We start from the raw sequence: 26,847 nt of genomic DNA, 5'->3' as shown, positions 1-26,847 counted from the left end.
TCCTAATAGTTGATGGAGAGACATACAAGACAGAAGAAAAGGGCTTGTGTCTTTCTCATCACTGGTCCACTGGTCCTCAGTGATTTCAGGTGGAACTAGACAGATACAAACTTGATCTCTTCATGAACAGGCAGGATGAGTGAGCTCAAGATGCTCTCCTGGTTTTTATGTTCATTTGGGCTTCAGTTTTAAGGAGAGCATGTAACTGGGGTGGATTTTTCCACAGTCCACCCACTAATTAGAGACACAGGAAGATAATGACTAGGGTTGCTTGGCTTATTTTGAAGCTCAACCAAATGTGGAATCTGGAGGTGGGGAGTCTTCTTTGGGGTTTGACTAGCCTGCATTTTAAGGGGTTGACGATCTCTATTACCAAAAAAAAAAGTGACACCCACTAACTTATATACCAAGTCCTTTTTTTGGTTCCTAATTAGGTAAGTAACTTGATTAGTGGAAAGATTCTACACTTTTTTTCAGTCTGATCTGTAGTTGCACCAATTCTCCTGCTTACTGAGTTTGTGTTGAGAAGTTATCGAACTTTCAGCGCTCAGTAAACCCGGGACATGAGCTGCAGAGCTTCACCCTCTACTGGAAAAGAAAACTTACTTACTGTCGCATTTCATCCCCTGGTGGATGAGTCCATACAGCAGGGACCCACAGTGATCACAGAAGGTGGGGCTTCCGTACGTGTGGATTTTAAACTTGTGCTTGCTCCTGGGGTCCTGAGGAGGAGGGGAGAAAAAAAAAATACAGTGCTCATTCCAGGAAAGAAAAGGGCCACATTTCTGGATTAAGCCAAGTTCAGGCCCCATCCTCACTGTCAGGGTTTGATGACACTGGACTGAGTACTATTCTGTGGAGTCACACGAAGGGCAGCAGTGACTTCCTGCCACCTTGTGTTTTAATGTAACAGATACCCGCGTTTCTTCCCTTTTCAAGTATAATTTACACATAGCGAGGTTTCCGCCAAATGTATCCACTCTGGCCTGCTGTTAGTGTTTGTTGTTGTGGTTGTGTTACAGCAGTGGGGATGACCCCGGGCCTTCACACTGAGCTATATCCCCAACGCTTCTTTATTTTTTATTTTGAGACAAAGTCTAAGTTGCCCAGGCTGGCGTCGAACTTGTGATGAAGGAGAAAGGGTAAGTCAGTTGAGCAAGGGTTTACAGAATGCTAGGACATGGCCACCACATTCAGCTAACCAGAGTATTTTAAAGGATTCAATATTTCTGGCTCTTCAGTGCCTAGAACAGACTGTGGCAGAGAGGAGGCACAAAGCTGGGTTGTTTTTAAAGATAAACGGAATGACTCAGGATCTGGATCCTTCAGGAAGTCGCTTATACAAGTTTTCCAGAAACAAAGTATGCTAGGAAACCAGACACACATCCGCACGCAAGGGGGCCTCACGCTGCTTTCGCACCACGTCCCAAGCGCTATTCGCATTTGCATGGGGAAAACGCAGCATGGTCAGATCAGGTGAAACCTGGGAACGCGTTGAGGTACCCTTCCCCAGCACCTCCGAATGCTCGTTACCTACGAAGTGCAAAAGGTGTGATTAGACATCTGTTTTTCTAAATAAAGTTTCTGTTCTATTTACGAGAGATTACAGACAGGGAGGCAATGCTGTACGCAGTATACCTCAGTGGTTCAAGGGCCCAGATTCCAGAGTTTTGGCCCAAGTTCTGCTATTGCCCAGAAGCATGACCTTGGACAAAGGAACTGTCCTTCTGCCTCATCTGCAAACTGGGAAATCAGTAGCACCTCTTCTGTCATTGTGATGAGGACTGAACAAACTGACTTTCATAAAGAATGGTGCTGCACAGAAGGCGCGTGCCACGCACAAACAGGAGGTGAGCTTCAAACTTCTCAGGACTCTGTTCGCTAATAGGTAGAAGGAGAAGGTTGAACCAAATAATCTTCATGTTCTGCTTGAACTACAAAACCGTGTCATGCTCAGCATCCCCAAATGAGGACACATTCTCAGCCTCCCGAGTCACTCTTTGTGGCCTGGGCAGCTGGAAAGACAGAGGTGCCATTAACCAAACGAAGGAAGACCCCAAGAGGCCGTGTCTGGGGAGGGCAGGAGACTGATAGCTTAGTTTTGGACATATGATGCTTGAGCTCTCCTCTAATGCAGTGCTTTCCAAGACAAAGAAAAACAAAGAAAGCCTTTCTCAGCTTTGGCTTTCTAAGAGACTCGGTGTGGGTGATCTATGGGAATTCCAAAGGTGACTTCAACTGGAAGTTGATTTACCTTTTGGCTTCCTCCCACCCCAGCAGAACAGTCTAAAGACTACAGAAGGGTAAACCAAACACTCCTGGATTCACCTCCCAGATCTGATAAAAAGCCAGCATTCCTCCCTATCTTTCATTGTACAACCACTACCTCCTTTTATAGAGATGTTAATAACCTTCCTCCGGTCACGCGGCTCATGAACGCCATGGCTGGGGTTCCACCAGCATCTCATTCTCACCCAAAGAGTTTTCAGAGATGTATCCAGAATAAAGATCTGGCTTCTCCACTTTTAAGATTTTTATATTGTGACATAATTGTTTGAAACAAGTGCACCATCTGTTTTTATAAATAAAATTTGCCTGGAACATGGCCACACTCACTTACCTATTTTCTGTGGCTAAAATGGCAGAGGTGAGTAGCTGTGATAGAGACGGGGCAGGCTCCAAAGCCTAAAATATTTGTATCTCTATTTCTTTTACAGGAAAAGTTTGCCAATTCCTGCTTTGGGACAGTGGTTTTTAAGGGGCCCTCCCTATATCAAATCACAGCTCCTGACACTTGCTAGAAATGGAAATTACATTTCTTCTCCACGGCCAGACTGAACTGGAAACTCGGTGGAAGGGACCTCTGGTCTGTGTTCTAACAGGACCTTCCAGGGATCCTAAGATGGCCAGGCACTCTAAAGACAGAACCACCACTCCAGAAGCTCCTTCAACAGCTATTTAGTAAGGACCTAACAGGTGCTAGCTGAATATATGTGCAAGTGAGCAACAACATTCTTGAAGCAGGCCATTAGTTTACCTCTTAAACTTCTCTGTGGGTGTGAAAAATCACAATCCTCCTCAAAAGCTGATTTTTCCCAGTAAGGGGCAGCTGAGAATAGTAAGTGAGATATGGACTTAGACCTCCATTCTTAACGCAGGCCACTGAATTTCCCAACGTCCAGGATGTGAAGAAGGCTGTCGAAGGCACAGGCTAGCATCAGCACCAATTAACAATACCCACACTGACAGTGAAGGTTGTGTCCTACAATGTGGAGGGCAAAGAAGATGCTGGGGGAAAAGGAAGCAATCAGTTTTTCTGCAGAAATGAGGCATCAAGAACTAGCAGTAAATAAATAATGTCAGTTCACTCCAAGCCCCCCGGAGTATGTGTGTACCAGGCAGCCCCAGGGTGGCTGTCCTGCCAGTCGACTGTCATGTAGATCTCTACTGATGTGGCCCACGGGCAATGTGCTTCAATTTTCAGGAAAACCTAAGTCTTACTCATCTGCCATCCATATGGCATCCTCAGGCTCTAACTGGTAGAAGGTGTAGGAAGACAGGAAACCATCGCTTCCACCTCCTGTGTGAGTCTGGAGAGCCACCAAGTCCTGGAGTCCTTCACGCCCCAAAAGTACACACGTGGCCAAAGATCCTGCTTAGGAATTACAACAGCAGCAGTCATAATACCACCATCTGCTTGCTGATCATCAAGTGTGTACAGATACTTTACAAGCACCAAGGCCGCTGTTTAGAACAAGCCAGCCTCTTGTAAAAAGAGCAGTATTCTGGATTTCCCATGATTCTGGAGAGCTGCACTCTGATTCCTGCCCGCACACTCTGTGACCTTGAAAGGCATGCATGTCACTAATGTAGAAAGCAGACATAAAACCAGTCTGAAGCTGGAGGTGAGATCGACTCAGAATCGCAGTTATTATATTGTCTTTGGAATAAACTCAGGTGTCTACAGTTTCCCCAAAATACTTCAGTGACTTGGGACTGAGAGGAAGGAGAAGGGAAGATAGTCAGTGTCATTCCTCACTGATGCTCAGCTGGCAGAAGCCAGGGGAGTCCTTCTCTGCTCCTGGGTTCCGGCCCTCTGCACCCCATACCTGCACTTCTGAGGAGGTCACTTGGCAACGGCCCTGAGTCGTATATGTGAAAGTTCTGGCCAACCAGCCCACCGCGCTGCACAATGATTCCCTCTCTACCCACTGAAGTGGAAGGCAGGAGACTCTGCCAGTCTGATGACTCTGCCTGGGCGGACAAAAGAAATTGGTGTGAGCTAGAGGACTGTGACTCAAGCTTTGTACAGAGCAACTGGAACTAAAGTCTCCCGGGCTCTGTGTTTCTGTGCATAGCCACTGGGGAGGGATGTCTTTTCCTTTTCAGGGGCCTGATCTCCTCATCTGGACCACGGAGATGGAGGTGGGAAGAGCATTTTAAAAATGGGATTTCACAGTGCCCTACAGTTGTCTGAGGCTGCTGAGGACGGGCACGGAAGAAGATGAAAGTAGAAGGCCGCTGCTAAAATTAGAGGCAAGAACAACTGCACTGTATAGTCTCCTTGGTTCTGTTTGCTAGTAAAAAACGTTTTATTTTGAAATCATCTAAAACTCACAAGAATTTGCAAAACTAGTACAGCCTGTTCCCATATATTCTCCATCCAGATTTCCCAGTGAGGATATTTACATAACCACAGGACATTAGCAGAATAGGACCACTGCCACTACTGTAGACTTCAGGCCTTCACCAGACTTTATGTGCATAATTCCAAGGCAAGGATTTTTACCGCACAACTAAAGAAGTCATGCTATGGTAGGGACTCCAGCAATACTTGCTGGGCAAATACCACTAACTCAACTAGACAGCACCAAAGGAGCATCTGTTACTTGCTCAGGAAATATATAACCCACTGGATTTCACGCTAAGGGCTTGTGGGAAGATGAATCTAAAGATGTAGCTGAGAAGTAGAGTCAGAAAGCTTTTTTTCTAAGTCAAAGAAACATGCTGTTTCTAAACCTTTTTGACTAGTTTGTCACAACACAGTCACTTTGAGGCCATCCTGACTGAGGGCGCAGCCCAGTATGCAGCGAGCGGGGTCAGAGGAGACCGAGGTGCGATGGCTTTGGGTTTCCAGGCAGAGCTGGGCCGCAGAAAGACAAGACAAATGTGGAACCTCAATGCACAAGCTGTCCCCTGCTGGTCTGAGAGCAGCTTTCCTGACAGCCACCCAATGAAACACACCACGACTCCTGTAGGGTCCCCAGGAGGCTGTGTGTGGCCAGGGAGGTGGATGGAGAGGTGCTGGGCCCTGCAGGAGCTGAATCTTAAGTGGGCTCATGTCCAAGAGTTGCTTGTCCCCGAGTTCTGAGCAGTCTTAGGATACTTTCCGACATCTATGCATGCTGGCGTCCAGTCCTTCATGTGGAGAAGCACCCCAGCTTCGCCCACTGAGCCTTCGCTTTGTGTATCTCTTCCATCTGCCACAACCCCTTCTGCCAAGACTCCACCTGCTGAAACACCTAAGAAGGCAGCAAGAAAGGCTCCCGCCTCCTCCAGGAAGCTGCTCCAGATGTCAGAAACAGATGCAATTTTCTTCCCCCATCTGACCTTTTAGAGCATTTTACTTCTGTCTTTTAAATGTCACTTATCACTTTATACCACTTGTAATGATTACTCTGTATACTTCTCCCTTTATTTCCTGTCTGTCTGTGACTCTCTCTCACCAGTATAAAAGACAGGAGAAAAAGAACATTGCCAAATTAGTAGTTATGCCAGAACCAAGGGTGGCTATCAAGTTTTAAGTATGAACTTTATTCCTGAGCTTCCTCAACACCAAAGACAAAAAGGAAACAAACAAAAGGTTCCACAAGGACTGTAAAGCTACCCGAGTGCAGAAAGCCATCTGAGCACCTTCTAAGGTCTTTTCTGTCTCTTACATGCTGGACCTTGAACGACTGTCTATGAAAGCCCACTACTGAATCCTTACCAAAGCATGCTCTACCTCTGTTCCCTCAAGGAATCTACAAGTCGCTCCCCATGTATGTTAAGTATGGCTGTACCAAATGCCACATAGCGGTTGGTGTACAGTCTTTCATAGGACCAAGTTAATAGCATTTTTCTTCTAGGGAAATACGTGTAACTGTTAGCCTTTTACTTCTCTAGATGCTGGAAGCCTCTTGTTAAGTATGAAACTGCGCGCGTGTGTCACAAACCTGATAGTACCTGGTAGTAAAAAAGGGAACACATTCAGCTTAGACACTTCTGCATATTCGTGGTTGGGGGAAAATGGTTTCCAGTAAACCACTTTTCCTAGGCACAAATAAAGTCTAAGCCACAATCTAAGTCTAGAGTTCTTGAGCCAAAACTCCAAGTTGTATGGAAAGCATCTGCTTGCCTGTTTCTTGTGTCTTAGTTTTATGATCTGGAGCCTTAATTAGCCTCCCTGGGAACCACGTTTCAACCTTCCTATCAAGACTTTTCACGGACTGCCTTCATCACTGTCCTCAGCAGCCTCATTACCACCCTCAGGTGTGACTGGCTACAAATAAGCCCATGGTGCTCCACTGCACAGTGTTTTTGCGCTTGAGTGGGCTTCGGGTTTCCGAGGTGCCTCCTGCCGTACTGTCTGCCTATTCCCATCTGGAAGGCAAATTCTAGGTTTGTTTGCAATCTCAGCCTTTGAGGATCGAGACTCATCTAGCGATGTGCAGAGTGAAACCTCTCTGAACTTCAGGGGGCAGGCAGCTAGGGTTTGTGATAAGGATGTGTCTATGTGAACAGACATTGCTCCCTTTGCCCTTTTAATGTGAGCAAAATAATGGCAGGGCTTTGGCTAGAGGTCGTGCTGCCTCGTATTCTCTGCCTGCCTCTGATCTTCTCCAAAATGGCCTGAAGGTTTCTCTTGAAGGACCAAAATGTTTGTCCTTGAGGGCTTGGCTTTGAGAGTTTCCGAGAAAGACAGTTTTTATGGGAGCAAAGCTCTGGGGTCTGACTTCCTTCAGCGCCTGGAGCAGTGTGGCTTCTTCAAGCTGCTCCATCTAAATACCAAGGAAAATTCCCTGCTTCTGCCATCTGATGTGTCCTCATGAGTCATACTTGTAAGCCAAGCCTGGGTCTAAATGTCACCCACATGCTGACTACATAAGCAACACCATAAACACCGCTCCCAGGGTGAAGCTGGCATCACGGCTGTGATCTTAAATTTCTTAGGAAGCAGATTTTTTTTTAAAAATTCTGTGAGACAAGAAAAAATCCTATTTTTTGTTAACAAAAAAATGAGAGTATTATTAAAGTCAGGATGATTTTATGTAACCTGGGTGTCACTGGAGTTGTTACACGGGATCTAAGGTCCTCGTCACGGTTCCTGCAGCCTTTCTCTGGCTGTTGGGTGAGTACGGTCTGCTCCCCATCTGGGCTTCGCAATGTACTTCCTTTGCCTTTAACCAGACTGGTCTTATGAATGGCCCCTGTTCTAAGAGACAGTGAAGGAATTTCCGTTACGGGCGACAGTTTTTGATTCTGATCTGTAATCTAGCCCCATTTTTTCTGATGCTTAACAATCATACTTACAGTTGGACTACTTTGTCAAGCCAGACTACTGACAGAGGTATCCTTAGGGTTCTTTCTTCAGCTAACCAAGATGCTGTTGTTGTTAAATATGAAGCAACAAAGTCTTTTTAAAAATTCTAGATAAATCCCCAACAGCAAGGCACTAACTGTAATATAACTATAATGTAGAATCCTATGTAACAGTTAAATCAATGAGCTACTTTCTTTAACAACATGAACTGGTCTTCAAGATCTATTGTCTAATGAAAAGAACAAGTCATGGATGAAACATAAACCAGAATAACATTTACATCATAAATAGAAAAAAATACACCCCCCCACAGAAAATCATATAGCTTTTCTCTTGCTAAATTGATAAGTAAAATGCCTCTGGGGAGTGTGGGGACAGACAAGGTTCAGTGACCAAAGTGAAAGGAGACTTTTAACACTATCTGAAATGATTTAGGGGAGAAAAAAAATAAATGCATAATTTTTTATGTCATTTCAATGGCCACAAAGCCCATGCAAATCTGTCTGGTTATATTTCAGCCGGCTCAAGAGATGCCACTGAAGAGGGCGAGTGTGCACATCTGAGCAACTGAGGCACAGCAGCTGTATCTGAGAATAAGGGGGCTCCGCCTGCAGTTTCTCTAGTAATCTGCCATGAAGAAGCGTCTGCATGAGATGACTATGAAAATATTCGGTACCTCCAGTCATCAATACAGCTGAGATCTTCATCCAAAGCTTTATTACGATCAATTTCTTCTTATTTTGTAATATATTTTGTATGTCACCACCATTTTAAGACACTGATCTTTGTCAATTTTTGCTCCATCCATTACAGCTTTCAATTTCCAAAAAGAATCTCGGATGATTTAGTATTGAATTCTGATATTATGTTTATAATATGTGTGCAAATAGTCACATCATAAAGCTCAAACATAACTCATTTAAAAAACAAGGTTTTTTTCTTATCTGTCAAATTCTTCATTTTTATTCAAACATTTACTGGTTAGTACCTGCTTAGGTGGTGAAGACTCTTTGGTCTCAACTAGTGGGGGACTAGATTATGCTACAGAGACAAAACACTCCTCAGCTTCAGTGGTTAAACACAACACACATTTATTTCTCACGTTTACTTTGGGACCTTCCTGATAGAAAAGCACCTATCTAGGACAGAGGCAGTCTCATGGCAGAGGGAAAAGAAATGTCAGAACTATACAATGGCTACTAAATCTTGTCCTTGGAAATGGCATCATCACTTCTGCTCATGTTTCACTGGCCTGAGCAAGACACATGGCCAGGCTTATATTTCTTTCATGTTATATGTCGGTGGCTGCAGGTACGTCTGCTCACCCAGGGAAGAGGCATGAAGGCTCAAGTCCTGTGTGGGACATACCATTTTCATGGCAGAGAAAGGTAAAAACAAGAGGTGGATCTGAACAAGCAATCTGCTCCTTGTCATTGCAAGTGGTAACTTCCTTCACCTTGGAGAAAAGTCTCATTCTAGGCAAGGGATGCTCTGCTTCCAGCGAGCAGCTAAAAGTCATACAGCCATGTGTGGGATCTACAATCTTCTTACATTTAAGGGCAAAAACAAGGAGACAGTCAAGCAATTTTCCACAGTTATTGCTTTATTTCTTTGTCTGCATTATATACTCAGGGGTTCACGGACGTTTTTGTTTTAATGGCAAATTTTACTCCTCGAAGGAAAAACATCATTCAAATATTATGTATTTTTGCCCATTCGATTAAGTGTGCTGGTTACTTTCACTAGCTTTTTAAATTTTTTTATTTTTGTTTTTTTTTTTTTCCGGAACCAGGACTCGAACTCATGACATTGCACTTGCCAGGCAGGCGCTGTGCCGCTGAGCTAAATCCCCAGCCCCTACTTTCACTAACTTTATGATAACCCCGAGAACATGAATCTTGTCAGGAAAGTATCACATTTTAAAAAGTTATTTAAAAATTTTTATTCTCACTGTGAATTTTAGACTCACAAGTTATAAAAACAGTGCAGAGAGCTCCCACGAACTTCCTCCTCCAGTGACGGCATCTCACATAACTGTAGTACACGGTCAAACCCAGAAACAGACATTGGTTCAAGCTGTGGAGGGACTTCAATTTTTACATCCGCTTATTGCATGTGTGCACATAGTTCTGTGAGGTTTTTAATCACATGCATACTCAAGATACAAGACTGCTCCATCACCACCAAAACATTCCCCATAGCTTCCCCTCCTTATTTTCATACCCTCCCCACCCCTTACCCTTGGCCACCACTGATATGCTCACCACTAAGGCTTTACAGCATTTTTTTTTTTTAGCACCAAACAATGTTCATGCTAATTACAGACTTCGTTAGTTCCACTGCCTTAGTTTGAAAGGAAAATAAAATAGGAATACAAGAAGCATCTTAACTCCGTGGATCCCTGCCAGGCCTGTAAAAAGTTACGTGTCTCCTACAGAAATTCACGGCCAAGTTTACATGACTATCTGAGACCAAATCAGAAATAAATGGAAACATATGTATTCAAGAGTGTTCAAGCTCCCATCATCTTTGTTTAATCTAGCAAAGACAGAATTGGGTTGCTTTGTGAGGTGCCCTGTCTGCTATTCTGTGATAGTGCGGGACCAATTTTGAAGCCTAATACATGGTAGTAGCTTGATAAAATGCCTAGGATTGTGCACTGATTTTTGTAATGGACTTGAAAAAGTATAACATCATTTGCAAGGAGGCTGACTTTTACGCCTTATGATAGTGGTGGAAGGTTCCCCAGCAGCTGGTATTTGTTCATCTGATTAAACACAAAGAGGAGGCAGAAGGTGTAACCCTGTCTTTCTGTAACTGTAAAGTCCAAAAGGGCAGGATTCTTTCTTTGGGTACCTGAAGCTTTATGCATACTGCTCACTACTACTAGGCAGTATCTCCCAACAGCAAACCCTTGCAGCGACGGGAAAAGAAATTTAATTCTGGATCCTCAATAAACTTCTTGGCTATGATCCCACTTTTAAGAAATGTGCAGCTTATGGTTATTTTCACTTTTTATTCACATGTTCATTTACATAAGGAAATCATATCGATTATAGCAAAATGAGATACAGTTTTGTTAAATTTGCATAAAATGGTTAAATCAAAAGAAACACACATTAACATCTGGGTATATTTCATCCCACAAAGATATTTCATTCAACAAGAAAGACAGGGTGGGAGGGAGGAGGGAGGGAAGGAGGAAGGAAGGATCACGCTAAAACTGGTCCGTTGCTTCCTTTTTTAACCTAACATTTCATCTGAAACCCCTTTCCATGTTTTAAATATAAAGCAGTATCACATCTATCCTATTTCATTGTATGTATATATTATAACTGATTTAGCCAAGCCCCAATTCCTACATATTTAGGTTTTCAATTTTTTACATTACCACAAGCGTTTATGAGCACACACTTTGTAAGAGTCTTGTCAGTTCCTTAAGATAAAAGACAGACGTGGAGATCTTGAGCCAAACAGATGAACATAAACTATTAAATTCAAAGCCAGCCATCCATTAGAAGGCAGGGGTTTGCTTTTGATCCAGACGCTCTGGTTGTACTGGCTGGGTGCTGAGCTTTCTGGACAAGCTCAAAAGTAACCAGTGTCCTGCGTTAGCTGAAAGGTGGTACTCTAGCTCTTGGTGCTCCTTGACTTCCGTCAGATTTGGGCATCTGTCCACGGATCAGGCTTCCCCATCTGCTCAGTGATTGCTCCGAACCTCCACAATGGACAGTCAACATTTTCTTTCTTCAGCTGCAACAAGCTTCTTGTCCCTCAAAAGTTCGTTTCTACTGACACCCTCTCACTCCTTTTCTAAAACTAGGAACTGAGAAAACATGAAGATTCTATCATTTTAGTGAATCTCCAACCATTTGGGAGGTGAGGAGGATTGACCTGAAGCCATATGAATGGTAGAGCAGCTTATCAACTAAGAAGCAAGCAAATGCGTATTTCTAGCCTGCTCGGAGTTTCCTAGGCACTTAACTTTACACTGATGCTCTAAGTTAGGCTTTATAGATGTGACGGGGTAGAAGACCCTCGCGCCTTGCCTTCTCTCATGAAACATACTGACCCCACTGCAGTGCATGGTACTTTGGCCTTGGCCTTTGCTGCATTTAACTTGGCCCTTTGCTTCCTCATGAATGTTCAAGCATCTCTGGCCGTGCCTGCAGTGTGCTGGTGGCTGTGGAGTACACACCAGCATGGAACAGAAGCACTCCTTCCACCTCTCTCCCCGCTCTTAAACAATAGGAGGCAACGCTAATGTACTTTCCTCCAACTGTGACTTTAAATGCATCCCAAGCAATGCTCCCAGAACTCAGTCTAAAAGCATGACAAAAATAGTAGTCCTCACGGAGAGACCCCATGGAGACCTCCAGTCCTACATCCTAGCCCACCGGCACTATTTGTTTCACTTTTATAAAAATGTGAAGTTTACCCTTCAGGTGGCAGAAACCCGCTATGTAAATCTGAAAGTCATTTTTGTGGTGTTTTTAAGAAAGTAAAACAATCACCTAACAAAACATCATGGTTAGTATACTAATATTTCTACTTGTGGGGAACAGCGGTATTAAAATAAAGGTAGAAAATCCATGCTGTTTACCAGGACAAATGCTTCAGTTTGTTGCTTATTTCTTCCCTCTGCAGAGGGAGGCTGTGAAATGGTGACTGGAGCGAAGAGGAGGAGAGGATGGTGGCATTTGAACGCATTTGCACGTCGACCTCTAGGGACGTTCCTTTTATTTGAGGATACAGGAATACCGTAACTGCTAGCATTTATAAAAATTTACTTTTTTTCCTGTTAGTTCAACCTCAAACACACTCAATATTTACAGGGAAAATGGACTGCAACCAAACTAAGTGGCAGCTTGTGGGCCCATGAAACCAACTGAAAAGCTGCCCTAGAACCCTGGGCTCCACCTGTACGCAGAAGGTTTGGAGATGCAGGCTCACTTTACCTATTTATCCACTGTTTCCAAAACGAGGCTGCCAGGAGCACGCAGGGGCAATGAGGCCAAGTAAACTGAGAGTCCATCTAGGTGTGAAGGGCTTGCATTGTATCTTTTTATCTTGAGATAAGGTCGCGAGGGGTCAAAGGACAGTCCCCAATTTAAAGACTAAAAAATGGATGCTCAGAAAAGTAAACAATTTGAGAAGAATCTATGGCTCGTAAGTGGTAAAATCAGGACGTCAAACCACACCTTTGACTCAATTACTTGAACTCTAGTACCACACCGAGCTCATCATACGGGAACAGGATCAATAACGAGGTTCAGCATAAATGAATTTCCCCATGTAATTCAAATAGCCTAAAGCTGAAGGTTATTTTTCTTCTAAGAATAGAAAAAATAGATAAGCTGTAAAGAAGCAGCCTATGGTGATATGGGCATAAATGATAATGACATCTTCACTATGTCCGTTTTCCCTACTACTTATAGCAAACGCATCCAAGCTGGAGCCAAAGACAGATACCCTTTCATTCCACTAGAGGGGAATAGAATGACATCCAGGGATGTAAGCCAAAAAATTTTAAAGTCGGTTGTGACTACAGCAGGGAGGAATCCTGATGTCACTGCATTTCTGTTAAATTGGATGTCAGAATGCAGCCCCTACCCTGCAACATTCTGCTCCATAGATCCTTGGAAACATTCTCTTTCTGGAAAGGGATTTTTCTATTATTCTTTGCGAAGCACCTGACCATCAAACCAACGCAATATCATGAAGAACTAACCAGTATCAGTAACTGGATATGTTCTATACACATAGGAGTTTCAACAGGAAGGTAGCTGGTAACACAAAACGCCATGGGAGACTGTGTCATGATCTACAGAAAGATGAAGGGGGTTTGTTCATCAAAAAACTCACAGTCTGGCTTGATGCTAATAGTACCTTCTGCAATGAAGTAAATGCATTATACCTGCACTGTCGAACAGCATAGCCACTGGATACTATTTGCCATGGAGCCCTTGAAATGTGGTGACTTCTACAGAAGAACTCAATTTTTTACAAATTTCCTTTGTTTTTAATCCATTTGAATTTAAATACATACAGGTGACTGTGGTCACTGTACTTGCAAATTTACAACTCCCTTCCTAGTGACATTTTGTTTTTCAAGACTATGATCCTTTTTTCCTACTTCCTCCCCAAAGCTACCCAGTGGTAGAGATAAATGGGAAAAGGATTTCCCACTCTAGCGATACAGATAAATGGGAAAAGGATTTCCCACTCTAGCGATAGAGATAAACGGGAAAAGGATTTCCCACTCTAGCGATAGAGATAAATGGGGAAAGGATTTTGCACTCTAGCGATGACTGCACAAATACTCTTTGGGTCTCTCTTCTGAGATTTCCCTTTCCTGTGCACCCCACGTTACCATCCTACGCCAGGCCTCAGAGCTGCTTCTGTAGTCTCCTGCGCCTCCTTCCACGGTCCACCCCCATCACACTGCTCTTCATGATTCACTGCCAGCCCTGCATCACTCCCTCGGCTCCAGCATCTCCAATGCTCCCCACTGACTAGTTAGTCCAGCTACATTTGGTATAATCCAACCATCCAACCTTCCTCCCCACCATGAGACTCCCCCAAAACTTGCCTTGGTGTCTTGGTTCACCCTCCTAACCCCCTAAATTGGGAAACTGCTCTCCCTTTTCCCCTACCTCTTCTCAGCCCAGGTTCTATACACATCCCCAGGCCCCTATCCAGCCTACCTACTTCCAAAGACCTTTCTGACACCTCCTTTCAGCCTTTTTCCCGAGCCCCGCTCCCGCAGTGCTGGGGACTGAGCCCAAGACCTCTGCACTGAGCACTCCGCACCCCGTTTTGAGACAGTGCCTCATTACATCACTAAGTTGCCCAGGCTGGGCTCGAACTTGCAATTCTGTACCACTATGCCCAGCTCCCTCTTTTGATTCTACAGCCTATACTTAACACACTTATCATTTTCTAAAAATTTTGTAAAGTATCTTTGTTATTTGTTTTGGAAAATATCCTTTATTTGTTCCCATCTCAGGGCCTTTGCATTTGCTCTCTGCCTGCCGAGAACCAGGGGCTCCAGCTCTGCACAAGGACGCCTGGCTCGTCACTCTGGACTCAGCTCAGTGTCAGTCCCCTCCTTCTCAGCTTCCCCTGACTCCTCCATCCGAGGAGCCCTCCAAATTATCTGTACTGCAGTCTCGTAATCTCTTCTTACCACTTAAAATTTTCTTTCTTATTTGGTTTTCACTAACTTACATTTTGCATATTTTTCTGTAAAATAAAAACTGCATGGGTGGAGGAGACCTGATCTGCTTCGTGCCCAGCTGAACCCCAGTCCCCAGCATAGGGCCTGCACAGAATGAACATCTGTTTCGTGACTGAGTCTTGTACTCCCTCCCAATGGACACCGCACCCTGGGCCATCAGGGACTACACCTCAGACCTTCTGGGAGCTCAGTACATGTTTGATGAAGATCATGACAACAGCAATATTCAACACAAGCTGTCCCCTTCAATTTATTACCTCCTGCTGGCATGCCATTAAATGAAGTGACCTTACAAATGAGCCTTCTAAGGTCTGTAAACAGACCTCTCACTTATTGATGTATACCTAGTTTAAAGAGCCTACCTATAAGTAGGCAAAGTGTTTCTGGCTGAGGTTGATATTTAAGGACAGAATAGTTAAATATTAGTCATGCTACTCATGTAGGACCATTTTAAACCTTTTCTCTAGCGACCACATCGATGACAACCATTTTGGGGTGCAAAGAAGGAGCACTTCAATCATCTGCCACAGAATGGGAAGGGATCAGGCTTCTCCACCAGTAGAAGACAGGGAAGAAAACCCGTCTCACTGTTTGCCCTCCAGAACACGGGAAGAGGCGGCAGACAAGACTACATAACTTGTGGCATACTTTCTCACACACCGGAAGTTTCCTGGGAAAGGTCGGTATGCTCAAGTTTATTGAACTAAATAAGCACTTGACAAGTATTGCTCTGATATTTTAATTTCTGGGAATGTCAATTTCCCACATTAAAATGAAAAGCACCACCCTAAGGGAAGGCAAACAACAGAGGTCAAATCTTATCAGCATCCACTTTAAAAATCTTTTTTTTAGACCATTATTATGGATTAACTGAAGTGAGCCATCTTCAGAAGCTTCCATCTGCTCTGCTGGGCTAAAATTCTGACTGTAAATGTATCTCTTTGTAATCGGCTTTCCTGCTATTGTTAATCTCATTTCTCAGATTACAGATGGAGGTGGCCATTGTTTGCATGCAATTAACTAGAACAACTCAGTATTCACCAGGGTCTGCAAGAAGGCAGCTGGTGTATTGCTGTGATTATTATTCTACTTAGTTCTAAGACCTTTTTCCTAATGTTCACTCTGTGAATTTAGGTGTAAACCAGGATGAGGTTTAACACAGCAAATATATTTAAGGATCAGACGTTATTTTGACACATCCAAACACATGGCTTCCAGAGAGATTTTCCTCATCACATCTGGAAATACATGTATCTAGAGAAGGTCCTAATTCTTGCCCTCACTGGCCAGTTTTGGAGTTTTCAAAGCAAACACCCGATCAGCTACAGATATTTGTCCTGAAAAGTACATCCTACCCCATCAGTGCAGGACAGATTTTAAATAACGTTTTCTGTTAACTTCTACTCCAAGAAACAGAGACTTTGTGAAGAAATCTGCTTTAAAAAAAGACTCAAAATGATTTCTATTTCCCAAGTACAACAAAAGATCTGCGTGTTAAATATTAGGTGATGAAACAGGTGAGAGGAGTTAATTGATTGTAATAGGTTTTATAAGTTGCTTATAGCGAGGTACATCTTTCAGCACAAAGACTAAGAAAAATGGTCTCTTCAGGCCTCTGGAGAGGAAATGAGGTATATTTTAAAAATGCCTCAAAGGACAAAATTATGATGTTGATAACCTTCCAAAAGAAATACTTTAGGAATTCCACTTTGAAGGTAACAATATGTAATACAACAACTATTGTTAATTTCCTATCATTTTTTTAAGTTATGTATCGTTTTTATTGTTTTTGTATTGTTTTGTTTTTGTTCTTTTCTCTTTAAAATAAAAAAATGCTAATGGAGACCATATTGGCATAGCCAGTATAGTAAATAAAAATGATGTTTAAAGTTCTACAAAAAATTATGTACTCCAAAAAATGGCATTCAAAGCAACTCACCCACCCAGCCATTCTCTTGGGTTCGTTCTGCCGACCCCCTGAAATTCCAAGATTGTGCCTGGAACATCTCAGTCAATCCAAAATCTCAAGAACAGAAGGAAGCCTCTCCTGTCCATGAACGTCAAGGTCATCCTGGGTCTTTTGTGCAGAACGTTTACGTCCTCAGCAGATTGGCTCTTAGGGATTAATACTGGTCAAGAGCAGATGCCTATGCTAGAAAGAAGCCACTGAAAGAGCCTGGCTAAACTCGTGCTGATGATGGATAAAGACTTATTTTTACCCTATTGCCAGAGGACAACTTCATCACGGAACTTCAGAGCTGAGCTATTTTCAGATGCTCCATGATAAAATGTATTCCAAGCCCCAAGGCTATTTTGTTAGCTGTAAGATAGATCTATTTCCCTTTACAAAACATGCACAGAATAATTAAGAGAGAAGTTGGGCAGAAACTTTGGCTCTCCAGGGACAGCAAATGTTTGCATACTTCCTGAGGACTGCTGACAGTGACCTATCCGAAAAGGACACGATCCATGCATGTTGCCAATATGGCCACTGGAGATGTGCTCACTTTGACTTCTTGAAATCACTCTCTTTTCATCCACTGGAACCAATTTCCCTCCAAATCGCCATGTCAGACACTGCTAGGGCTCCAACCAAAATCCATTAATTTTATTTACTCATGAACTGGAACGACAACAGACAGGTTCAGCTGACAAAACACACTTCCCAGACATTCTTACAGCTACAGGTGGCCACGAGACACAGCTCCGGTCAAGCAGCTCTCAAAACAAATCCACTGGAAGGGCCGTGCTCTCCCTTGCTTGTTCTATGCCTCTACCTACCCAGAGGTCAAATAGCCATTTTCTGCCCAGAGACAATCCTATTCTCTCTTTGGAAATGGAGCATCTTGGCAAGTATCTTAAACAAGCTAGTTTTTTGTTTTATTTTTTAATCTAAAAAAAGAAAGGCTACTAGCTGATAGGGGCTGCATAAGCAGTGGCTAAACAGCTTCGTAGATTTTACCCATTTAGCGGCACTTTCATTGTTGGAGAAAAGCGAACGGACAATTTCACTTTTTGCCATTCAAGCGACAGGTGACACAGCTCATGAACCAATGGCCATTGTGCGAAAGCTGCATGATCCTTTCCGCACGGAGCACCTGTACACAGATTTGCGCTGTGCATGACCCCGCTGTGTTTATGCGAGGGACCACGGGACAGTCACTGCGGCGCTTGGAAAGGGTTGCTTTGCTTGTTTTAATTACCCCAAAGCCCATTTCCTCAGACGTTCAGACTCTTCCTAAGTAACAACCACCAGCGTCTCTGTCTCGTCTCCTGCATTATTTTAGACCTCAAGATAGGATTAGGAAGTCAATGAAAGAGGGAAGAAAAGTCTTGTGGACATAACTCAGGGAGCCTGATTCCTCCGCTTCCCTTTGCCCTTTCCTCCCTTTCTGAGGCCTAAGACCTTCAAACCTTCAGACTAGCAAACCTTTCCGGATATCTGCTTCGTGAAGTTCCTTCTTGCGATGCTGAGTGGGGCAGGGGAAAGGGCTTAGTTTCAGCGTAGCTGAGCTCTGCCAAAACCTGCGGCGACGAGGAGTTTGCACGGTGCTGTCATCCCTCAGAGGCTTTCATTTCATGGATGGAGCTAATGATATTCATTGGAGGGGCATATTATGCCCTTCTGTTGCATATACAAACCGGCCTTAATGGATATTTTTTAAAACTTCCCACAGGGAAAATAGGCCATGTGAAAGCGCCAAGCATCCAACTGTCACTTCCTCCTGGGGGGAAAAATACAACAGCCTTACTCAGACAGAGCCGGTGACTACTCTCACTGTTAAAAGCTTGTAATGCTTTTGTCTACACATTTGGCTTCAGGGATTCCTGAAACCTGCAGTCCCTCATAGGGGCCGATGCCTGCCAGAATCCGAGACTAATTTGGAACGGCTTATTCAGATGATGAGAGAGAAAATGGAGACTAATTTGTTCCCTTTTGTATTTGGCCCTGACGTCTGTAACTCAACAGTTCATGACTTTTTTCCTGACCCCAGCTCTTCCAACTGACTTAAGATTGCCAGAGGAAGCTGCCGAGACTATGACAGTTTTTAAAAATCGGTGAGTAAATCCGAAAGTAAAGTCTTACCCTCTCAGTTTGTGAGGGGAGGGTGTGTGACAGGGCTAGTTGTGCTTCACGGCACCACATTCATTCACTCCTATGGGTCCCCCTCCTTGCTGCTTCTGGGAACTCCTCTGAGGGGGAAGTCTAAAGATCCTAGAAATTAAGAAATGGATGGGTGGCTGGGTGGGTGGATGTGTAGAGCAGTGAGAGGGGAGAAGGGAGGAAGCAGAGCAGTGACACCCGAGGAAGTGGCCACAGTTGCCTTAGCTGTAATTCTCCTCTTCAGATGCCCAGCGAAGGTCTAGGTCTAATCCTAGCCATTTCTGAACACACAGGAGTACAGAACAGAGGGCGAGCACCTCCCCAAATAAACACAAAGCTGCTTGACTCAGACGCTGTTAAAATTCATGAGGAAGGCCTCACATGCTGAACTTCCTCGTTGCTTGGTGTTTGCTGCTTATCTCTGACAGCCCCAGAGCTTTCTCTGTGCTCTACCTGGTATTAGAGCTTTTTTAAAGTCATGATTTTAAAATTGTGATTTTAAAAAAGTAGTAACGATAAGCTCCCGAAGAATCTTTCTCTAATATCCAAATGAAGTACTTCTAATTTGTATATACAGAGAGGATAGGTGGAGAGTAAAGATGACATACACACCATGGAGATAAAAATGAATGAGTGAATGAACACGTGAGTGAGTAGGACAAGACTCATTAGCATACTCAAAGAATGAAACTATCCTTGACTTAAGAATTAATACGGCACCTGTTCCCTCTGATCCTCCTCACACAGGGGACCATGGTGGACCACCTAAACTTTCATGACACAATGTGTCTCTAGCACCAGAAAGCTCTTGAGAAGGTAGCCAGCTGCCTGTTGGTCTGATGAAATCTCAATATTCATCGAAAAATAGTTTCTCTCTCATTGTAACATAAGAACCCCAATAGTCTTAGTCCTAAGTGCTTTATTTCCAAATGTTCTCTATGTTCTTGACAGGACTTTACAAGGGAAGGCCCAGGGGGTCAGCAAATACTCCATGGAGGGCTGAAGAAAATGAGGGTACAGATGTGCACCTCGAGGGCCGCAGTCAGGATGTGGCCTTTGGTTTCGTCCTCATTGGGACCGGGGTTTACTAAAGCCAAAGGCAGATTAGCCTGCGCTGCAGCTCCAAGTCAGCCCATGCATAATTCACCCAAATGGATGGAACAGACCCGTTAGGGACAAACCCCGGCCTGTTTCTCCTGGTGCATCATCAAATTTGCTTTCTCTGTTTGATCTCAACGGTCCTGTAATCCTCTGCCTTTGATATCGACTGAAGCTGGCATAAGCCAGATAACAACAAGAGACAGCTGGTGGCACACAGGCCAGGGCCCCGCTGAAGAATAAAGTCAGGCTTTAAGTTCAGGTAGTGAGCTGGGAGGAGAAAAAGCCGTGCAACTAGCAAACCAGATTACAAGCCTGAAGAGAGCAGTCCACACCCAGGGAGGTCAGAAGACGCGAAGCTGACCAGAGAGAGCGCTTAAAAACCCAGTGTATCACCGGCTCTCTCCCAGACCCGAGACGCAACCGCTCCCTGAACATCTGCTTCCTTTGATCTCTGGCTCCTTGCATTTTTTATTAGGAAAAGGCCGAGAATGACATGTTGTAATGCATTTCATGTCACTTTTTCCAGAGGCTGCATTTTATAAATGTTCTGTGTGAAGCAGAATTATAAATGAGGAACTTATTTATTTAGTTTTAATCCTGTGAGCTGTTCAGCCTTGCATCTAGCTCTTTCTTCAGCCACTGACTAAAAAGTTACAGTTCCTGCTTCGGCCAAGAAGGGGACTACAGCGTCCCCTGAAGCCCTCCGGCAGCTTCCGCTCCCCTCAGGAGCTTCTTCCTGGCTCGAGGGCCCCCCTCGCCGGTGCTCCTCACCGCCAACCCTCCAGGCTCCATCTCCTCTTTCCTCCCAGCTGGATCCCTGTGGGATAACGGTGTACGACCCTTGATGCAATGCAGCTAATTAACTGATTGTGTGGTGATGACTGAGAGCACATCTGTCTCTCTAAGGTACAGACCGTACCACCAGGTTTCTGCCATTTTGGAAATCCGGGAAGGGTTCGGGCGCTGGGGCTGAGCCGCCTGTGTCTGCAGCTTCAAGCTTGCCTTTGCCCAAGTCCGGGGAACCGGTCCTCGCGCCTTACTTGCTCTGTGACTCTGGGGCTTAGTGTGGTGCCAGGGCATGGCAGATGCTCACCCAGCAATTCCATCTGAACGAGCGCCTGAACAGAGACGGGAACCAGGGCTACAAAGGGCTTTCGTCACCGCGGCTCCCTCATCTTACATCTGAGCCAGGACGTGCTCGAAGACATTTGGCATTCTGATGTGAGGGCAGAGTAAGAATCTGAGTCTCACAGTTGAATGGACATTGTTCTGTCTTCATTATCGGCATGGGAATGGAGGAAGAGGACCTGTACAGCCACTTAAATGCTAACTTTGCACAGTATGTTGATTTCAACATATTTTTTTTTATTTCACTCTTTCTGACATTCATCAACATGTAGCAAGTACTACAGTGCTTTGCTTTGCTAGGGCCCAGGAAGAATTTCTGATGGGGCCTTCAGGAAGGGCTGTAAATTGTAAAGCAATGTCTATTTTTCTTGCCATCGCAAACAGGATTCAGAGCAGTGATGCATGTCTCATTGCCTAAAACCTCACACAATGAAATGGCTGAGCAAGGCGCTGAGCAATTTTCTATAGTTCTGGGTCTATAAGTAAAGCATTGAGTGATCAAACCCAAGCCGCTTAAAGGGACCTGAGCAACATGCTGTCTCACCATACTGGGCCCTGGAAGCGGGCAGCACGGAACGAAAGAAGGCATCTGATGGAACCCTGGGCAGGTCCGTGGTCACGATTCCTCAGAGACCGCTCTTGTCCTGGTGCGGTGATCCCCAGTTTAATGGGGTGTGGAGGTCCCTCCGAGCTTAGCTTTGCCCACCCGGTATACACAGACCCAGAAGGGCTGCAGGCTACAGTGGGAAGTGACCGCCCAGAGGTGTAAATTACTCATTTTCTCTCTGGTTTGGACGACAGACAGTCTTCTGTGTGATGGGTAGTTTCATTTGCGTAGTTATTGTTGGAAAGCACCGTGTTTTTACCCAGGACACAGGGCTACATATATAGCTCATTTCCAGGTCCAGCCCCTCACTCCCAAAGCAGGACTGAGCATCAGAGAACACAATCTGATTACAGCAGACAGTGTGGCCACCTACTTCCCCCCTTCTATGTAAGGGAACCTGCCCTTTTAGATGCAGACACTGAGATATGAAATGAAAGAGCACATTTCTCTCCCCCTTGTAATTAAGTGTGGTCATGGGACAAATGACACATAAGTAGTACTATCAGGTGGAATCTTCTTGAAAAGCCACTTCAAGGGACATCACTCAGCTGGCCGAGGTGCTCTTCCTTCCCTTCTACGTGTCTATAGTGTGCAACACAGCCACAATGGCCGGAGCTTCAGCAGCCATTTTAGACTGCAGTGACTGCATGGAAGCCACAGGCTCGGATGCTACAACAGAGGGACCGAAGACTTGTTCTAATGACTATGGAGCTGCTCTCTAACCCCCTCTATACTCCTTTCACAAGAGAGAGATACACACATTCTTATGTAGGGTGCTGGTTTTTGGGAATTTTGTATTGTTTACAGATTCATGCAATTCCTAATGATACATCTATGAGTAACAATTTCTCTATGGAAATGGAAAGCTATCCATTGCTCTTGGGTAGGAAGAACCAACGTAATGAAAATGGCCATACTTCCAAAATTGTTACACAGATTTAATGCAATCCTAATCCAAACAACATTAGCATACCCCACAGAACTAGAGAAAACAATCCTAGAATTCATTTGGAAACAGAAGAGACCTAGAACATCAAACACAATTCTAGTCAACAAAGTCAAGGCAGGGGGCACCAGAATCTCTGACTTGAAATTATACTACAAAGCTACTGTGATAAAAACAGCATGATACTGGTAAAAAAAAAAAACAAAAAACAAAAAACAAAAAAACAGACCTGAGGATAAATGGAACAGATTAGAAGGTGCAGAAACAACTCCAAACACAGCCACATTATCTTTGACAAAGAGGCAAAACACATTCACTGGTGCTGGAAAACTCGTTTTCCACATGCCAAAGACTAAAACTAGACCTATGTCTCTCACCATGCACTAGCCTAAAATCAAAATGGACCAAAGATCTAAATGTTAAAACAGAAACCCTAAATATGCTGGAAGAAAGAATAGGTAGAACCCTTGAAGACAAAGGTGTAGGTAAAGATTTAATGAACAAAACCCTAATCGCATGGGAGATACTACAAAGAATCAACAACTGGGATCTGATCCTATTAAAAAGCTTTGGCACAGCAAAAGAAACCACCAACAGAGTGAAGAGACAACCCACAGAGTGGGAAAAAAATCTTAGCCACCTCAGTCCTCACAGGACTAATATTTAGAACATACATATGAAGAACTGAAAAAAGAAATCAGGTATCCCCAAATATAAAGGCTGAATCCAAAAACAGGCATCAGAGATGACACTTCTCAGATGAAAAACTACACATGGCAAATAAATATATGAAAAAATGTTCAACATCACTGGTCATTTGAGAGATACAAATCAAAAAATACTGAGATTCAACCTCACCCCAGAAAAAATGGCTATCATCAAGAAATCAACCAATAACAAGTGCTGGAGGGTCTGTGGGGAAAAAGAAACCCCTCTCCATTGCTAGTGGGAGTGTAGACTGGTGCAACCACTGTGGAAATCAGTGTGGCGATTTCTCAAAAACTAGGAGTAGAGGTCCCATTTGACCCAGCTATTCCCCTACTTGCTATCTTCCCAAAAGAATTAAAAACATCACACCATAGTGATATTTGTTTATAGCACCCATGTTTATAGCAGCACAATTTGTCATAGCTAAATCCTGGAAATCACCTGAATGCCGGTCACCCCAGGAATGTATAAAGAAGATGTTGGTTTTCCTATACAATGGAATACTCCTCAGCCATAAAGAAGTATAAACTTGAGACATTTATAGCTAAATGAATGGACCTTGAGACCATACTCTTAAGTAAAATAAATCAGACAAACATGTATAGACATTGCACTGTCTCTCTGGTGTGAGAAACTTAAAGTGTAAATAAGAACCAAAATGTATAACAGACATTGTGAAATGGGAAGAAACTGTTCAAAAGGAAAGGGGAATTAGGGAGGTGGGAGGGGGAAAGGGTGGAAAGAAAAAAATGAGAAAAGAATGATAAAATGGAAACAAAGCTATGTAAACAAGGAGGGGAAGAGGGGTTGAAGGGAGAGGAAGGGAACAGGAAAAGAGGAATCAATATATATCACTTACAGATAGAAATTCCCTATGATGAATGTGATCATTATGCATATCTAAATGGTACCAATAAAATTAATAAAAAAGGAAAGAAAATACCCAAATTAGCACAATTAGAAATGAAACAGGTGAAATCACAATGGACACTGCAAAAATCAAGAAGATTATTAGGAACTACTTCGCAAACCTCTGTGCCAGTAAACTGGAGAATTGAGAACTGCATAGATTCCTACATATATATGAATTATCAAAACTAAACCAAGAACATATCAAATCCCTGAATAAATCATAAGAAGCAATGAATTGAAGCAGAAATAAAAAACCTATCAACTAAAGCTTAGGTCCTGACAGATTCACTACCAAATTCTACAAGAACTTCAGGGAAAATCTAATATTGATACTTCACAAACTCCTTAATAGAATTAAAGGAGAGGAGTACCGCCAAACTTACTACTGAAAACTAGCATTGCCCTGATTCCAAAACGAGTGAAGGATCCAACCAAAACAGGGAACTACAGACCAAAATCCTTAATAAGATGCTGATGACTATAACAAATCATCAAAAAGATCATGTGTTAATAAAAGTAAAAAGAAACTAAAATAAATTTTAAAAATGGTGCTGAGGAAAATTGACTATCCACATGCAGAAGCTTAAACCTAGACCCACATATTTCACCCTGTATTAAACTAAAATAAAAATGGATCAAACATCTAAATATCAAAACAGAAACACTTAATCTGCTGGAAAATAAAATAAGTTAAAACTCTTGAAGACACAGGCATAAGCAAGAACTTTCTGAGAACTCCAGTGGTCCCAAATCAATGAATGAAATCTCATCAAATTAAAAAGCTTTTGCACAGCAAAGAATACAACCAATGGAATGAAGAGACAACCTACAGAATGGAAAAAAAAAACTGCTAGGTATTCCTGAGACAGAGGACTAGTATCTACAATATATAAAGAACTAAAAAAATTAGACCTCCAACATAAAAGACCCAATCAAAAAAATGGGTAACTTCTGGGCATGGTGGTGCACACCTATAATCTCAAAACTTGGGAGGCTGAGTTGGGAGGATTACCATGAGTTTGAGGACAGCCTGAGCTACACAGTGGGTTTAGGGCCAGCCTGAACTACATAGAGAGACCCTGTCTCAAAAAACAAAAACTAAACAAAACAACAACAATAACGACAACAAATGGGTAACTGAAATGAATTGACATTTCTGAGAAAAAATATAAACAGCCAGTAAATACACAAAAAAATGTTCATCAACTCAAGCTATTAGAGAAATGCAAATTAAAATAACACTGAGCTCCATCTTATCCCAGACAGAATGGAAGACCCAATAATAACAAATGCTGGCAAAGCTGCAGGGAAAAAGGAATCCTTCTACACTGTTGAAGAGAATGTGAACTAGTACAACCACTGTGGAAATCAGTATGGGAATTCCTCAAAAAACTAAAATTAGAAACTCCATTCAACCCAGCTACTCCCCTGCTGGGCATCTTCCTGAAAGAGTTAAAGACATCATATTACAGTAATACATGCATATCCATGTTTATAGCAGGGCAATTCATAATAACTAAACCTTGGAAGTGATCTATATGTCCATTAAGAGATAAATAGATAAAGAAAATATGGTATTACACGTAGTACTACTCTGCCATAAAGAAAAATAAAATAGTCATTTGAGAAACACAAAATATAAAGTGCAAAATAAAAGACAGATGATAGAAGTAGGGAGACAGACCTTCCTCAGAAAGGAAACACGATCAAGAAGTGGCGGGAGAGGACCAAGCATGGTGGCGCACACCTGTAATCCTAATACTTGGGAAGCTGAGGCAGGAGGATTGCCACAAGTTCGAGGCCAGCCTGGGTTACACAGTGAGTTCAAGGCCAGTCTGAACTGCAAAGCAAGACCCTGCCTCCAAAAAAAAAGGTGGAGGGGTGTGAGGGGAGTGTGAAAAAATAATTGACATGTATTATCTACATGTACCAACTCTTTTTTTGTTTTTTTTTTTTTTTTTTTTTTTTTTTTTTTTCCGGTACCGGGAACCAAACTCACGACCTTGCGCTTGCCAGGCAGGCGCTTTGCCGGTGAGCTAAATCCCCAGCCCCTACATGTACCAACTCTTCACAAGGAATGTAATCATGATGTACTAGAAACCCGTATCAATAATAAATGAATAAATCCGAAAGCATTTTCATGATAGCCTAAAAAAATTTCTCTATGAAAAATGGTTGTCTGCAATATGTCTATCCCTAGACCTTCTCTGGTAATAATGACAAAACGCATATGTATACCTCCAAAAGAACTTTTGCAAAAGGCATAAAAAGAGGAATTGACATTTGTGTAACACTTTTACTTGATATGAAATTTGTTAACTGTCACAGAACTGTAAGGTAACGGAATTATTGGCCCACTTTTCAGATGAGGACACTGAGGTTTGTGTAACATCAGTTATTCAGTGGCTGAGGAAGAGTTATGTATTTGACATGAAATGGAGACAGATATGGTACCAGGTGGGAAATGGTAAATTTTTGAGAATTCACCAACAAATTTAGTAAATTACAATTAAATTTA

General features: G+C 43.1%; 1 protein-coding gene across 2 annotated transcripts in view; it reads right to left on the bottom strand.

Moving 5' to 3' along the window:
• Window positions 1-26,847, bottom strand: part of Prkca (protein kinase C, alpha) — a gene marked incomplete at its 5' end in the record, with an annotated part of 403,718 nt that overhangs the window by 130,395 nt on the left and 246,476 nt on the right. For both annotated transcript variants that reach the window (XM_013503220.1, XM_013503221.1), the window contains 1 exon segment: window positions 611-722. In XM_013503220.1, coding sequence (XP_013358674.1) covers window positions 611-722 — 112 coding nt within the window.

The sequence above is a fragment of the Chinchilla lanigera genome, unplaced genomic scaffold (assembly GCF_000276665.1).
Source record: "Chinchilla lanigera isolate Chin_1 unplaced genomic scaffold, ChiLan1.0 scaffold00077, whole genome shotgun sequence".
Lineage (NCBI taxonomy): Eukaryota > Metazoa > Chordata > Mammalia > Rodentia > Chinchillidae > Chinchilla > Chinchilla lanigera.
The sequence above is the reverse complement of the archived record's forward strand: the minus strand, read 5'-3'. Positions and strand labels throughout refer to the sequence as shown.